Source organism: Scardinius erythrophthalmus (genome assembly GCF_964197995.2).
Source record: "Scardinius erythrophthalmus genome assembly, chromosome: 22".
Taxonomy (NCBI): Eukaryota; Metazoa; Chordata; class Actinopteri; order Cypriniformes; family Leuciscidae; genus Scardinius; species Scardinius erythrophthalmus.
This window is the reverse complement of record NC_138242.1, coordinates 29,428,040-29,445,292: the sequence shown is the minus strand read 5'-3', so window position 1 is coordinate 29,445,292 and position 17,253 is coordinate 29,428,040. Positions and strand designations below refer to the sequence as shown.

Here is a 17,253-nt window from a genome sequence, read left to right as displayed (position 1 = left end):
CGCATAGTGTTTGCATGAGCATCAAACTGTTTGGAAGAACATAGTTATAGAGAAAACACTTACCTGAGACAAAAAACACAGACACTGAACATCTGAGGAGTGGAAGTCCGTTCTGTAAAACATCTAGGATTCATTACATAACAAAATATGAAAGAATAATGAAAAATATGAAAAAAAAAATATATATATATATATAATCAGCAAACATTCAGATCAAATTCTGCCAAAGAAAGTCACTTTAAAGTCCTCATGTTCACAGATGACTAGCAAAGACTGGCTTTATTATTTATTTCATGTGTTGTTCACTTGCACAATTTTCCAGAGTATTTTCAATGTGAATGAATCATTCCCAAAGCCAAGTGCATCTTGAGTGTAATTCAATTACATACATTAGATTGTATTTATAAAACAAAATCTCCCAAAATTAAAAAAGCTTACTGATTGTTTTAGCACACATTCGAGTGAACAGATTCCCTTCTAAGTGTTTGATTATCATCAGATCATTAGTTATGCGTAGCAGCCTGATTGGTCCTGTGTTTAGAGTGTCCAGTGATTGACGTCAGGTGTGTGTGGTGTCAGGTGTATTCACACAGGTGTCCACAGCCGGCCGGACAGTGTTTCGACTGTTTCAGCCACTCCATCACATGTTCCAGGTGTCCTCCGTGACTGCAGCCTTGACACCACACAAACAAGCCTTTGACCACGTGATGGCAAACCGCACACACACTCGCACACTGGTGGCACCTACGGAGGGTTACAATACACAACATAATATTATATATATACACACACACATACATACACACATACATATACACACCCTTTGGGTCCACTTAGTAAATAAATAAAATGAATATATTTAATTTTAAATTAAAATTTACATTATTTACATTATAATTATACATTATTATAAATGGATTTATTATAACTTATTTACTATTATATCATTTAATATTAAATTTTATTCCATTTATTTTTATTTTAAATTATACATTAAAATATCATTTGGAAATTTTGCAAAAATGATATATATATATATATTTATAGGCTTTTTTTTTTGGTTGCCATTTTTCCAAATGATAGTTTCTTTTAAATAAAGTAAATATAATGAAGTAGTAAATGATCATAAATAGATAACAATAAATATATTTGTAAAAACGTATATTTACAAATTAAATGTATAATTACAATTTAAAATATTCATTTTATTTATTTATAAAGCACTTTTAAACTACCTTGAAAACCCAAAGTGCTAATATCGATATATTGATATACTATTATAGTTTTTGTTAATATTTTGAATTACATTTTATTTTTATATTTTCTGTTTTCATTTTAATTTTGGTAAAGGTTTTAGTAATTTTGTTGTGTATTTTATTAAACAAATCATTTTTATTAGATTTTTTTAAAGAAAAATATGTTTATTTTATTGATTTTGAATTGGACAAGGAGAAAGACCAGAAAAAAGCCAGAGCTTGGGGGTCGTACCTGTCACAAATCCAGCCCTTGTTGCTCATTGGTCGCTTGCAGTTGCTGCAGTTGATGTGTAAAGTGGTGGACGTTTGATTGAGACACATGATGGCGCCGCACGTGCTCAGTTTGATCACCTCGTTGCTGACGTTCCACAGCTCGAACCGCTGGAGCAGATCGATGTAGGACATGTACCAGTGTTCCTGAAACACACAAACACACTGAGTAAACCATCACACGAGTGAGGGATCATGTACATCCAGCTGTTGTTATCGCAAGCAGCTTCAGACATTTAAGGTTACCATGAATCAAAATGGACAATTCTTATTTTTTCAAATGGAATATTGCATTACTGCATCATTGAGTGCATCATTATTGTTTTTAAATTAATGTAATCTTTAATCAAAGATTAAAAGCAGTGACATTCTCTTCTCTGACGACGTGTTTACTGGTGTGAGGGCGGGACAACCTGATACTCACAGGAGATCAACCAATAGCAAACCACAACCATCCAATCAATTCCCCATGGACAAAATCAAGCCCCGCCCTACTTTTTTCCTTGTTCGAGAAGCCGTTTCACTCGCATATATACGTCACAACAGGGAAGAAAAGACTATCGCAACTTCCGTTTTATGCTGACTTTAAGAGATAACGTACCGTCGTATCACTTACACAGATTTCCATCACATAAATAATGACGGGGACATGAAATATTGGTTTGAGAAGAAAAAAAACGTTCCTGTTTATCTTATAATCCATTATTGTGTACAAAAATCATTTTAGCAACAAGACACACACTTCAACAATACTACCGTAAGTGTACTGAAGTATTTCAACATTTCTTTTCCGCTGAACCCTTTTGCAGTTGCACAAGTTGCAGGGAGGTTAAAGGGATACTTCACCGATTAGCATTAAGCTTTGTATCAGTAGAAACCCGGCACGAGAGATTGAGACGAGAGGTTTCTGGATTGTGTGTCTGGAAAAAACCCTCAGATGACACAAAAATGGTCATTTAGCTTCATCATCAGAGGCTTTGTCCAGAGGCAAAAGACTGCAGCCAGTAGGAGGAGCTCGTCCCGCATGTGTTCAACTTTTCAGTTTCGAGTCGACTAGTAGCCTAGTTGTATCATTTCTACCGATACTGCCCTCTGTAACCGGTAGGCGTGGCTTGGGAGTGGCCTCGTAGAGCAGCGGAGCAAGTGCATTCTGGGAGTTGTCTTTCATCCACATGAGCCAAAAATACATTTTCTGGCTTTTCTCAGTCTAGAAGGCACCAACTTCTAAAATAATTTAATTTTTACTACATAAATGACCCAATTTAAATACACATTCATCTTTCCAGAGGTGAAATATCCCTTTAAACTGAAACCATGTGACGTGTGCTCATGGTTAAAAACACATCTAGTGTGTTTGCATAGAAAAACAATGGAAAAGTAGCGCAGTGGAATGGAAAAACTCATACGGTATGACACGAAAGACATGGAAGAAGCGGCGGCCTCAAATACCCGGATGAGCAGTGATTATACAACTATTGACGAGGATCATTATTAGGGAATAACTGACCTCGGAATATCGCGACTGACCAATCAGAATTAAGCATTTCAGAGAGCCATGCAATGAAGAAATCTACAGTTTCTTCAAGTTTTTTTTTTTTAAATGCTTATATTTTGTATGCTTGTATGGTTTCTGTTTATGCTTTCTTTTTATATGCTCAATGTTTTATTGTACAGCACTTTGGTGCAACTCTGTTGCTTTTAAATGTGCTATAGACATAAATGTTGACTTGACTGGGCAGTTCTTAAACACACACGCTCTCCCTCACCTGCGTGAGCTCGTCGATCTCCTTACGGATGCGATCTCCCAGCACGATCAGCACAGACACGGCCATCTGCACATCGCCCTGCTCGGCGTAGTAACACAGCATCTCCTTCACAATGGGGCAGAAGAACTTGGGCGGCAGGTGGGGCGAGAAAAGCAGCTGCGAGACAGATATGAGACTGATGGACTCCATGGGAGTCAGGCACATGCTCTCGGCCTCGCTGCCGCTCACGTGGGGCGACTCTGGCTTCTCCTGCACCGGCTCCGGGGCCGAGGGATGGTCCATGATCTCGTGGCGTAACGGGAACGCCTCCTGAGGGAGCAGGTACTCGGGCTCCTCGGCTGGAGAGACCCAAATCTTGTTTTTTCTCTTTGTATATCACGGATCTGTGAGATGTGTTGGGGTGTGGACTGACCTGCCTGGTTATCGTGTTCCATGCTGTAGAGATCATCATCATCAAGTTCAGCATCTCCAAACAGATAATCCTGCTGACCCTCGCTGCCCTCCGTCTCCTCGTTCTCTGCGCACACACACACACACACACACACACACAGATCTTTATCTACAGCTTTAGTGTTTGTAAGGTTTTCCTGGCAGCTGAAGAGACTGTGAAGCATAGTTATAAGAATCAAAATCTGAGCCAAACCATTATCCCTGGGGTGTTTAAAGGGTTAGTTCACCAAAAAAAAAAAAAAAGACAATTCTGTCATCATATACAGGTTGTTTCCAACCTGTATGACTTTTTGTCTTCTGTGGAACAAGTTTAGAAGAATGTCCAAGTTGTTATTTTCTATACAATGAAAGCATATAGTGATTGCTTTTCTAGAAGAACAGACTGAAAATTAAAGGAACACGCCGACTTTTTGGGACTTATTCACCGTATCCCCCAGAGTTAGATAAGTCCATACACACCCTTCTCATCTCCGTGCGTGCCGTAACTCTGTCTGACGCACCCACCGCTAGCCTAGCTTAGCACAAAGACTGGAGGTAAATGGCTCCAGCTAGCATACTGGGAACTATATTCTCAGAAGGCGAAGCACTGCTACTTCTGCGGAGTGATTTGCTAGCTAGTCACGTTGGTTTTAATGACGGTGACGGTGCTTTTCAGGTGTTGCGCTAATCACTCCGCAGAAGTAGCAGTGCTTCGCCTTCTGAGAATATAGTTCCCAGTATGTATACGGTTAGAAGATGGCTGTGTCTCATGTGACCTTGTTATTTGTGCACGCTGTGACTATACAAATCACAACATGTAAATAGGAAAATGTTGGAAAACGTAAATAGGAAAACGTTATTTTGTCTCTTATTGGGATTAGTATGCTAGCTGGAGCCATTTACCTCCTGTCTTTGTGCTAAGCTAGGCTAGCGGTGGGTGCGTCAGACAGAGTTACGGCACGCACGGAGATGAGAAGGGTGTGTATGGACTTATCTAACTCTGGGGGATACGGTGAATAAGCTAAAGTGCCAAAAAGTCGGTGTGTTCCTTTAAGACAGGGGTGCCCAATCCTGCTCCTGGCGATCGACTGTCCTGCACAGTTCATCTCCAACCCTAATCAAACACACCTGAAGCAACCAATTAAGGTCTTCAGAGCACGTCAGGATCACTTGAAAATTAAAGGCAGGTGTGTTTGATTAGGGTTGGAGATGAACTGTGCAGGACAGTCGATCGCCAGGAGCAGGATTGGGCACCCCTGCTTTAAGACATTTCTCAATGACAATCACGATGTAGGTTTGGAACAACATGAGTATATTCTTCATAAAAATGCCCATGGAGTATTAAGATTTTATTAATTGACTTTTCTTTATTCTAAAAGGACATGGTAATGGAAAAATGAATTTCAAAAATAGAAAAAATATATTTCAATGCTTTTGCGTTCTCTTTCGCATTCACTCAAAACTTTGCACTCGCTCACAAAACTTTTGAGTTTATTGCGAGAAAGTGCAAAGTTTCTTTTAGTGCAAGCGAGCACAAAGTATTTTGGTAAAAGGCAAAGGTTTTACGAGAAAGAACAAGGTTTCTCAGGGAAACGCAAGGGTTGTGCAAACAAATGCAAAAGTTTCTGAGGAAAGGCAAAGGTTCTGGAAGCCAAAGCAAAGTTTCTCTGGGAATCACAACATTTTGTAAACAAAAGCAAAGTTTCTTGGGGAAACACAAAAGTTTTGAGAGCAAGCACGAGGTTTGCACTGTAAACACAATCTAACTGAGTATAACTTGGTAAAAAAAAAAATCAAAAAACATGTGGCATTTCCATCCTGGTTTCTCATCAGGATGCAGATGCTTCCCTGCATGTTATACGTCTGTCTCACCGTCATTGTTGTTGAGGTTGGTCTCCAAGCTGTGTATGTTGTCTTGTCTGTTTTCCTTGTTTCTCTCATTGAGAGCAGCGCTCATCTCCTTCATACTGAAGCTACAGTGCAGGATGCAGGGAAAAGACACAACTGAGCAACCATGAACAGTATATAAGAGGATGGGATTCAGAAATCCAAAATCACAGGGTAATATCAGTACCTGTTGACGAGCGGAAGGTTTCCTGACTTATTCAGATTGTGATTGGTTGACAAGGACGGATTAGCCGGCTCGGAAAACATAATTCGCAGCATCGTCCATGTGGTCGATTCCTGTATAGCACACAAACACAAATCAAAACTCATTAAAAGTCCTCTAAAATGGTTTATGAGGAAACTGCAGGGGGTTCGTGAATTGATGAAAAGCTAATAATTAAAAATGACTAAAAAATATATAAAATATATAAATATTTTAATTTGTAAATATTTGCTTCATTTTACTTTTAAAATAAAAAATGATCACTAAAATAACAAAACTTTAAATCAAAATGATTCACTGATATGAAATGTTTTATTTGTTTATCTGCATGTCATGTGACATCATAAACATCAGAGCTGGTGAACATTATACATTATACAATTTATCAGCAATGACAAGTTTTGATTTATTCAGGAAAATATGGAAGCCTGTATTAAACCACTAGAGAATATACTCTCTTATGCACTGTATAAGATTTTGGAACTTTTAAAAATTTCTATTTATTTATTTTTTATTTAGTTCATCTGTTTTTTGTTTATGTCTTCTTGATGTAAAAAAGATCTTTTGAGACCTTTTAGAATTTTACGTATCAGGGATATTTTTCTTTGACAATTTTTACATTATTTTATAGCCACATTTGATATGTTAGAATGTACCGTACTGTTGTTTCACATTTTTGGACCTCATGTGTTTTAAAGTGTATGCCTTATCAGAAAACTAAATAAAGTTTATAAATAAAGAAAAGAAAACCATCACTAGAGAACCTTGAACATGTGAATGTGTTGTTAAATTATTACAATATCAACGTAAAATCTAAGGGGGGCTTTAAGTTAATATTTCAAGACAAATGGCGGTTACACTTTATTTTAAGTGTCATTGTTACAGTGTAATTACACATGTAAGTACTGAGTAATAATAATTAAGTGCATGTACATGTACTTACTATAGAGTTAGGGTAGGATTAGGGTTTGGTTGAGGGTTAGTTGCATGTAATTATGCATCATTTACTGTTATTACTATTGTAAGTACATGTAACATATGTAACAAGGACACTGTAAGATAAAGTGTTACCAAAATGGCTTCAGCGGTCAAAACAAGTTTAAGCAATACAACAACAATAAATCTGTGTGTACCTGCAGTCTGTTGAGTCTCTTGGCCACTTGAGCGTTGTGCTCACAGAGTTCGGCGAAGGGTTTTCCACTAAGTAGGTAACTCTGTGCAGTGTTAATGAACCAGTCCATGCCGATGCTGCTGCCCGCTTCACTCTCAAACACACTGAGCGCGCTGGACACCTGCGCAAACTGCTCCGTCACATCGGGCTTCTTGAAGAAGAAGATGGGGTACCGCCGATCGCCTCCTGGGTAGGTTTTACGCCCCACCTCCCCTACAGAAGGGGGAGCTATGAGGAAAGACAATATTCTAATAAGAAATCAATGTCGATAAACAATTTAAAGGCGCAGTCTGTAATAATGACAACTAGTGGTTGAAATTGGTACTGCAGTCCAATTCAAAATATTGGAGATCGTTGTTTTTCTCGCCATCTGCTCCACAGACTGGACGGCACTCACACAGGTTGCCAGTTTGAGCACACGCAACAGGAACGAGCGCAATGGACAATGAAAATTAGCAAATTGGTAACTTACAGTATCACAGGCCAAAACAAAAACAGAGAAACGAGTATGTGAACTTAGCATGTTTCCTCAATATATGCAAACATATTATGGTATTTTTATGCTTTAGTAGAGTGAAAAGGTTACATACAGCACCTTTAACTGAGTCACACGGGTCACTCACCGGTCATCAGACTCTCTTTAGCAGCAAACGCCAGGTCGCCGAACAACCCGAAACAGAGTCCTTCAGGGTTGGCACGGTCGACGGGCCTGCTGGCGTCTTTAAACATGTGCTGGTACAGCGTGCTGTCTTTGGACCCCGACAGAAGGAAGTATGGGTCATGTTGGTGCCGCCACACGATTCCTGTAGTCACGTCTTTGTGCTCCTCGAACGTGGCGAAGGGGATGAATGGCCGACGGACGTCCCACACGTAGATGTTGTGGTCCACCATCATGGAGCAGGTGGCTAAGTGAAAGCGCCGCTCCGGACGCCACTTCACCCTGGCCACCGACGCTATGGTCTGAACGCAGTAGATCTCCTTCACGCGACTGGTCGACATGTCCCAGACTTTCACCATCTTGTCACGTCCGCCTGTTGCGAGCCAACCCCTACAAGAGACAGACGGGACTTATATATATATATATATATATATATATATATATACACACACAACTGATCCAAAAAGAGTGAGAAAGTTAACGTGTAACTTTTTACCAATTGAAATTAGACAAAACAATCTTTTTAGTCTCAAAAACGTGGTTTGAAATCGCTGGTGTTTCTGACCTCACAAACTACCTTGTAACCAATCAGATCAACGTGTGATCGTCAACGAGTGGATCTCTGAGCTGCTGTGAGTGAGTGGAGGCGGGGCTCATTTGCATATTCATAGAACAGCGTATACTAAATGAGGCAAGGGTGTCGAGTTACATTCGAGCTATTTTAAGGCATGAAGAAATTATTTGAAGGCATGAAGAAAAAACGTTTAAATTAGGGCTGTCAATCGATTAAAATTTTTAATCGCGATTAATCGCATGGTTGTCATGAGTTAACTCGCAATTAATCGCATTTAATCGCACATTTTTTATTTGTTCTAAATATACCTTAAATTAATACTTTTCAAGTTTGTAATACTCTAATCAACGTGGGCATTGATAAATATAGATGCTTTATGCAAATGTATGTTTATTATTGAAGCCATAGTCAATATAGCATGAAGACGAGACATGTTTCAAAGGTCATAGATGTTTTTCAAAGAACTTGTTCATGTCTATTAGACACATGTAGAAAGAAAAAAGAAATACCAGGTTCCCATTACTTCTCTTTCTTTGCACTGAGCAATTTACTAACACAAACATGTTTAGATTTTTGCATGACAGGGCAGCTCTTCTGAAAATGCTAAATGTACATTTAGCATTTATTATTACATTGTAGTTTGTCTCTCTCTGTGCCCATTTTGATGAAGATAAATTCTCAATACATTCTCAATAAAACGTATATTTTACTGTTTCTGTTGTCAAACAACGGAATGAATTTGAAATGGTGACTGAAACGCGACCAAATAAACATAACCAGCTCTCCCTTCCAAGACGTTAATCTGCACAAAAATTCTGATAATCGAGCCGTCGTCTGGTGAAATCAAATACACATAAGCTAAAGACAATATCCGTGCTCTGATTTCGGCTATATTTGTAAAATTAGAGAAGCAACATAATATCTGTGTTTAACTGAATTAAAGCGCTGCTCCTCCGCGTGAGACGCAGAGAGAGAGAGAGAGAGAGAGCGAGAGAGAGAGAGGCGCGCGCGCGTGCTGGGAGAGCAGTACCGGTGGTACCGGTATATTCTCAGAAACTAAATAAGGTTTGGGCGCTTTGTTGAAGGGAAAAAAATCGCTAAAGGGGTCTGCAATGTGGCTAAGTTGCCAACACTGTGTATCTGCATTTCTCCAACTAGGTTTTGGGCCACGGGTCAAACAGAAAATACGCGCTGCGTTAATCGTCCGTTAAAAAAAATTAGTGCCGTTAATATGATTTTGCGTTAACGCGTTATTAACGCGCTAAATTTGACAGCCCTAGTTTAAATATGTCATTTTGATGATCAAAGATGAGTTTTAAGGGATACAATTGTTGACTACAGGGGGACTTTAAGTCAAGCACACACACCTGTCCTCAGGGTGCCAGTCACAGCAGAAGACGGGGCCGGTGTGAGCGGTGAACATCCTCTCATAACGGTCGGGTCTGCGGATGTCCCACAGCTGCACGTTTCCATTCTCGAACGAGGCGGCGAACGTGAAATAATCCTTCATACTGAACTGCACATCTCTCACGCTCTCAGACTGACCTGCACAAACACAGAATGATGTTCACATTGTGCACAGCTTCCATATCTCTGTAGCGTCCAATTGAAACCTATTTAGTGTCTAATAAGCGGCAGATTTGCTTCTCATATAGAAAATAGCTGCTTCATAGAGTCATTTCTTGGGGTGAATTATTACTTTTAAATGATACTTTTTAGCATTGCCTAAGCAGTAAATCTTCGACTTGTGCAGATGTTGTAGAAAAGTCAGAGATGCTCTTGCACAAGTTTGTACGTACCAGAAAACGTGCTGACGCTCTCCTTCTTTCGCAGGTCAAAACACTTCATGAACCCGTCCTGAGAGCCGGACAGCAGCATGTTGACCTCAGTAGGGTGAAAGCAGACCTTGTTGACCGTGCGCTTGTGTTCTGTGAACAGTTGCTCCTGTTTGTTACGGCACGGGCGCGCCAGGTTCCACGTCACCACGGCTCCATTGGTGGCGGCGGTGGCCAGCAGGTTCTCCTCCATCTGATGCCACATGACGTCTGCGCAGCTGAAGTTCAGCGAGGGTTTGCGCCCCACGCGCAGGTTCAGACGCTCCACGAAACCATCTTCCTCCAGACCGTATATCTTGAAAATATTCCGCCCTGCAACCACCACCTGAAACATGTGATCAATCACAAGTTCACTGTATCTAATGACATCACCCAAAAATAGAATTTTTAATATGAATAGTTATTACTGACAATTTATTATTGATTGACAGACTGAATATTAATTTACATATTAATAACAATATAAATTACAAATAAAAATCGAATTACTCAACATAAATTAATGCATTAACTAACAATAAGCAATACCATAAATAAAGTTCATTGTTAGTTCAAGTCCATTAAATAACATTTACAGATACAACTTTTGATTTTAATAATGTATTAGTAAATGTTGAAATTAACATTATCTAAGATTAATAAATGCTATAGAAGTGTTGTTTATTCTTAGTTCAAATAACAAAATGTAAAGAGAAAATCATTCACCGCTCTTGACTGAATAACTTTAGTAGCTTTAATAAAATGAATCTATATTTAATTTATAATTTATGTAGTGAAGACGGTAAAGTGTTTGATAACTTTATTTAATTTCTGTATATTTCCTACCTGTTAGATCAAATATTTAAAACATACTGTCTTTATGTTGCTTCCACATTAATTTGGAGATTAAATGTTAAATTATTACAATAAAAAAATATATAAAAAACTTTAATGTTAGGTGCGATCAATCACGATTAATGTGCTACAGAATGATAAAACAGAAAAATGTGCGATTTCTTAATTTTGTAATCGATTGACAGCACTAAAATAAGTTAAATAAATTAAAATATTGTTAAATTATATAAAGTAAAATTCCCTTACTCATAATTAGTTCATAAAAGTTAACTGCCTGGAGTAAGTTTTACAAGAAAATACCATTTTAGTCTTTCTACTTCAAAATTTCACATTTAATTCAATGCATTACTTGTTTTTTTGTAATTGTTTGTGACATTTACAAGCAATATCTGAGTGAAAATTGTAAAAAGTAAGTTATTTTTTTCTCGGTGTACAATTGCTTCTATTTTTAAATGGGCTACATTTAAAAAGTCATGTAAAAAACACAAAAAATATATATTTGAGCTTGTGGCGAGAACATAGTGTGATTTTCACCTGCGTAGCATCCCGACACACACTGATGGCGTTGGCAGGAGCATCCAGGTGACAAAACATGGTACGGCCACTGATGGTGTTGACCCTGTTCATCTTCTCCATCTCAAGCTGAAAGACACGAGAGATGAAGCGGCTGCAGATCCTTCTCTGGCCAGCAGGCGGACAGCAGATTCATCAACTCCAACATCTCATGGTGGACGTGCATTTATCTGATCTTATTCATTTAGCAATACATGTCAAAGCATACATGAATATGATAAGCAGTTCACACTTACGCTTTGTGTGTTGAGAAAAACACTTCAAATAACCTCCAACTTTCTCATTCGCTCCACGCTAAGACCTTCGGGAAAACGAGTCCAGAAACAACAAACACATTCCATCAGTGTGTTTATTATTTAAACACAAATATACATGAATGATTAAACTATTCTTTATAGATTATATCTGAATAAGCAGATCAAAAAAGACTATTCTAGAAATGATTAGTGGTGGTAAAATGACAAACATCTAAGGGATTATTAATGTTATTGCAACATGACTTTATATACAGGTATTTTATCTCACCATCTGTGTTCGTCACGCACAGCTCAAGGCGAAAACAAAACCACTTCACGTGACCGTCTGTGCGTGACGTCACGCACACATCCACACCAACGAGTTTAACATCTTCATATGGAATTACACACTGACCTGCAGAACAGAAACAAGGCAGCAATATCACTAGCAGAGAAGAAATATTAATGAAACAATGCAATTTTATAAATCATATTAGCAGTAAAACTTAATGAGATGTTTTTAGATTTTATAAAACCTTTTTTATATTTTATGCAATTGATATAATCTGAAGCATGCCATTTATTTTTAATAATAATAATAAATATCTTGTTCAGATTATATTATGGTTATATAATGACCATATTTATTTTTTTCATTTCATGTTGTATATCTGCTGCTGTCTGCCTGCAATTTTACTGCACTGCAATGTTTATATATTATTATTGTTATTCTTATCTATTTTAAGGTACTGCAATATAGGTTTATATATTTTTATTGATATTATTTTCCATTTTACTGCACTGTAATGTAGGTTTATATATTTTTATTGATATTATTTTCCATTTTACTGCACTGTAATGTAGGTTTATATATTATTACTGTTATTATTATCCATTTTACTGCACTGTAATGTAGGTTTATATATTATTACTGTTATTATTATCCATTTTACTGCACTGCAATATAGGTTTATATATTATTACTGTTATTATTATCCATTTTACTGCACTGCAATATAGGTTTATATATTATTACTGTTATTCTTATCCATTTTACTGCACTCCAATAGGTTTATATATTATTACTGTTATTATTATCCATTTTACTGCACTGCAATATAGGTTTATATATTATTACTGTTATTATTATTATCCATTTTACTGCACTGCAATATAGGTTTATATATTATTACTGTTATTCTTATCCATTTTACTGCACTGCAATATAGGTTTATATGTTATTACTGTTATTCTTATCCATTTTAGTGCACTCCAATATGGGTTTATATATTATTACTGTTCTTATCCATTTTACTGCACTCCAATATAGGTTTATATATTATTACTGTTATTATTATCCATTTTACTGCACTGCAATATAGGTTTATATATTATTACAGTTATTCTGATCAATTTCTCTAGACTGCAATGTGGGTTTATAAGTATTACTATAGTTATTTTTTATTATCATTAAGCAAACCAACGCAGTGTTTTCTGTGTGTTACTGTAATGCACAGAAAGGTCAATAACATGCGATTTTCTATAAGGATTTGAACTATTCATATTCACCATTTATACTGGCCGATTAGTGCTTCGAGGATATAAAAATTAGATTATTTTTGCAATACTATGATATTGCAGCTGTACTTTTTGTGAGTGGAATAATATATGTAGTAAATATGAGTAAGTTTGTCTTTTAGAGCTCGTGGCAGTGACCAGAAGTGTCTCACTGCTCCAGAAACACCTCAGTAACAACTCCAGCCGCTCGACACCATACTTCAGTTTATCATGTTTCCGAACATGAATGTTCAACTGTAATATGAGTTTGGATATTGCTGGAATAACCGCACAGAACTTACCCTTTTAAAACAAGTGTGTCCGTTCTTGAGAAGCGGATGTAGAATTATTGTTTACGTTTGCCGCTGACGTCACCTCCCCTCACGAGGCGCGCGCTGCTTCAGTCACGCCGCTCGAGTTTGTCACACTGCTGGAGGACTGAAATTTGTTACAAAACGCCTTTAAAACGAATATTTATCACAACACATCCTGGTATGATAATATGCTGTTATTTGGCGTGCCTGTTTGAGATCTGCAGTAAATGTTATAAACTGAGTGCGCGCATTATCTCTCTCTTCTCTCTCAGCCATGCCTGTGGATGCGAGACTGTTTACCTGTGAAGATCCCGCTGTGTGGAGAGGGGTTTATGGGAAATACTGGACTGTGATACAAGCTAAATCTGCTGGAAAGGGCAAGGCTTCTGGAAAGCTCCTGCAACTGGACAAATGGTTTGAGTTCTTACAAACACAGACCTAAAATGTCTTTTTATGTTCATTGCACCAGAATTGAATTGAATATTTATTTATATATTAATAATCATATCAATTACGAATATAAATGTCTAAAATATATAAATTATATCAAATAAAATACTGTTAATTCTAAATTATATCGATTTTAATTCATAATTTGTGCCAACGCATCATAATTAGCCAATTATGAAATTTGACTGTAGTATTGCCTCTATTTGATATGGAAAACATTTAAATGTTCTCATGAACAACTACAAAAATATATTTTGAGTTCCTATAATGTCTTTTTATTCATTAGAATAGAATTGAATATTAATTTCTATAATCATATACATTTCTAAAATAAATAAATTAATGAAATAAATTATAGTAATTAAAATGTGGTTAAATTATATACATTTTAAAATATTTGTATTAATTTAATCTTGTTAATTTTATTTCATGTTTGCCTACTCATCATAATTACTATCTGACATGCAGTTTGACACCTTAAATGCAGCTTCACTCGAAAAACCACAAAAATAGACTTGAGTTCTCAGAAATACACACCTACAATGTATTTTTTGTTCATTGTTGTATTTGCATCATAATAAAATACAATTGCAGGAAATCTTAGTGACGTTGTCTGTTTTTCCCAGGTTTCAGGAGGAGCTTCCCGCAGCGATCTCAGCTCGATCCCAGCATTCCCTCACACATGCTGAGCTCGTCAAGATCATGGAGTGGAAACTGACTGTAAGCACAATAGAAATAGATTCATGCCCTGCGTGATTAGAGAGAAACACAGAAATTGGTTGCATGCAGTGATGATCACTCTTATGACATCTGTTCAGACACATATATGACTATTATGCACAAAATGCATTGCTCTCTTTGATGATGATGATGATGATGGCTGCTCCCTCTCAGAAAGGGAAGTTCAGGCCACGTTTGCAGCAGCTCATTGGCTCGAACAGCGAGGAGGCGGTTCAAAGCTGCACCAGCAAAGCATTCGGTTTGTTGCCCGATGTCCAAGCGGCCATTACAGAGTTGTGCAAACTCAAAGGTGTCGGGCCAGCAACAGCCTCAGGTACAAACACACCTATCCAGTCATGCAATAACTGTAATAAACCACATTTAAACCGCAGCACAATCTCCATCAGCCGTGTTGGCGGCCGGCGCTCCAGGTGAAGTGGCCTTCATGGCTGATGAAGCCGTGGAGAGCATCGCAGAGCTCAGACCGGTCGAGTACACAGCCAAACATTATGCACTTTTCCTCCAGAAAATGCTGCAGAAATCATCCCAGCTTAATAAAGGTAAGATACACACATTAAGCTTAAATATTTCTTTATTAGGATCTTACTATAGTATTTATTTCCGGTCTAGTGGACGGTCAGCAGGACTGGACTCCTCACCGGGTGGAGCAGTGTTTATGGGCATGGGCCGTGGCCAATCAGATTCAGCCCTCATTAATACAGGAGTTCAATCTGATGGATGCAGTGACCAATCAGAAGCCAGAGAAGAGGAAGGCTGCTGATGAAAGGCCATCAAAGAGACAGAAGAAAACTTAAACTCAGAACTGTGCACTTTTCCTAGTATATAGTACGTTATATTAGTTAGAGGGCGTTGTCAAAATTTTCCTATGCAAAAGTATCTCTGTTTTTGAGGCACTACTTCAAGATCAAGAAATGCAACATTTCATAATTGCTCTTCTGAATTTTGAATAATTGTTTATGTATAGATGTTTTAATAAAGCAATATTATAAATAATATTTTCTTTCATTTATGAGAAACTAATAACAGGGTTTATATATATATATGTGTGTGTATGCATGTATGTATTAAAATATAAAAATAATAAAAAAAAATAAAAAATACATTTATTTAAAAATAACATTTTCTTTAATTTATGAGAAACTAATAACAGGGTTTCAAAAATGGCAAACCACACAGAAAATAAACAGACTAACTATATTTTATACATGGATTTATTTTCTGAGTTGACTAAACCATTTCTGACGGTCGAGCTCATCCTTGCACTGACAATTTGCTGCAAAAAAGTTAAGTTCACGAGGAGATGTACTTTATACGTGGAAAGTGTCTTACTGTGGGCACACAAACACACGCAGACGTCTCTCACAGTATGTTCTTTATTTCATACAGCTGAGAAATGAAAGCAAACACAAAACCATACAAAATAAAACTACAAAAAACAAATTGCCTCAGGTCCCAATATTTCATAAGTACAATACATCATGAAATGATAAAGAATTTAATAGAAACTATCAGTATTTACATATTTTTTTTTATTTTTGATCTTCATCTGATCGAGAGAAAACTATTAGCCTTATGTTATATTTTTAGTTTTAACTTCTTTTTATGTAAACAGAATATTTCACTGCAAGAGTCGTCATCTCTCGTATTTTGGCACCATTTTGAAGTCTGTACATGGACTACGATTCTCAGTAGGACTAGAGTTGTGGCGGCAACACAGACGCAGCGATGATCTCAAAGCAAAACTACACCTACATCATGGAGAAATTAAACTCCGGACACCATGATCTGCGAGAGCAGCTATTGGCTGGGAAGTAATGTGGGCGGGAATAAGGGGAGGCCCTTGGTAAATAGGTTTGTTCCCAGTTTCAAGCACACTTCTTCACCAATAGTATGTTCGGAGTGGCATACTACTATACTACCCATACTATATGCAGGATGCAAATCCTCAGTGTGAATGGCATTCGTGGACGACTTATCTGAAACATTTGCCAAAAATGTGCAATATACAACAGTATAAATGTAAAACTATCCCATGATGCAATGCGCTTGACTTTACATTCTGAAACAGTATTAACTAAAGCTATTCATTTTTTTTTTTGGAATGAATAAAGCTGAAATTAAAAGTTTTGCATTCTCCCCAGTAACTTTGTGTTCGCTCGCAAAAACTCAAATGGTATGTGAGAGAATGCAAAAACCTTGAAATATAATTTTTTTTCTCCCATCTCATGTGTTTTTGTCCTTTTATGGGCTCCGTCTGTATGAAATCAGTGCCTAAAACTAACCTCAGCCACACCTGCCAATGGCTTGAGACTTGAGAAAATGCCCTGGCCATAAATATATTTTACCAGCCATGAAACATAATTATTCCTTATTAAAGTTACAAAAGTTATTTAGTATAGAGCATTGAGTGATTGTTCTTTGTCTTTTGTTGTTTGATTAACATTAAAAACACAGACAGTCGCAGGAATATTAGGCTGCT

The 17,253-nt window shown here is 37.2% G+C and overlaps 2 protein-coding genes across 2 annotated transcripts; one reads left to right on the top strand and one right to left on the bottom strand.

Annotated features, from left to right (window-relative positions):
- Positions 1 to 254: 254 nt before the first annotated feature.
- On the bottom strand, positions 255 to 13,887 carry wdr24 (WD repeat domain 24). Its single transcript, XM_081353186.1, has 14 exons — positions 13,572 to 13,887; positions 12,002 to 12,127; positions 11,713 to 11,777; positions 11,438 to 11,545; positions 10,034 to 10,394; positions 9,602 to 9,779; positions 7,626 to 8,050; positions 6,965 to 7,230; positions 5,796 to 5,905; positions 5,594 to 5,694; positions 3,705 to 3,809; positions 3,293 to 3,630; positions 1,489 to 1,673; positions 255 to 744 (listed from the first exon to the last, which is right to left on the bottom strand). The coding sequence occupies exons 4-14, from the start codon at positions 11,537 to 11,539 to the stop codon at positions 576 to 578; spliced, it is 2,340 nt and encodes a 779-aa protein (XP_081209312.1). The 5' UTR covers positions 11,540 to 11,545; positions 11,713 to 11,777; positions 12,002 to 12,127; positions 13,572 to 13,887; the 3' UTR covers positions 255 to 575.
- LOC308683041 (uncharacterized protein) lies at positions 13,411 to 15,847 on the top strand. Its single transcript, XM_081353187.1, has 6 exons — positions 13,411 to 13,761; positions 13,856 to 13,997; positions 14,660 to 14,753; positions 14,928 to 15,087; positions 15,161 to 15,313; positions 15,384 to 15,847. Exons 2-6 carry the CDS (start codon positions 13,858 to 13,860, stop codon positions 15,566 to 15,568), a joined length of 732 nt encoding a protein of 243 aa, XP_081209313.1. The 5' UTR covers positions 13,411 to 13,761; positions 13,856 to 13,857; the 3' UTR covers positions 15,569 to 15,847.
- Positions 15,848 to 17,253: the final 1,406 nt, after the last annotated feature.

What these genes read in the sequence shown, in the direction of transcription:
- wdr24 (XM_081353186.1), bottom strand. Translation starts at nt 11,539, where the DNA reads ATGGAGAAGATGAACAGGGTCAACACCATCAGTGGCCGTACCATGTTT. An exon ending in AGAGACTCAACAGACTGCAG is followed by an intron (nt 5,906 to 6,964) that starts GTACACACAGAT and finishes TGTGCTATACAG; the next exon opens with GAATCGACCACATGGACGAT. An exon ending in GGAACACGATAACCAGGCAG is followed by an intron (nt 3,631 to 3,704) that starts GTCAGTCCACAC and finishes GGGTCTCTCCAG; the next exon opens with CCGAGGAGCCCGAGTACCTG.
- LOC308683041 (XM_081353187.1), top strand. Translation starts at nt 13,858, where the DNA reads ATGCCTGTGGATGCGAGACTGTTTACCTGTGAAGATCCCGCTGTGTGG. An exon ending in CTCCTGCAACTGGACAAATG is followed by an intron (nt 13,998 to 14,659) that starts GTTTGAGTTCTT and finishes TGTTTTTCCCAG; the next exon opens with GTTTCAGGAGGAGCTTCCCG. An exon ending in CGGGCCAGCAACAGCCTCAG is followed by an intron (nt 15,088 to 15,160) that starts GTACAAACACAC and finishes AATCTCCATCAG; the next exon opens with CCGTGTTGGCGGCCGGCGCT.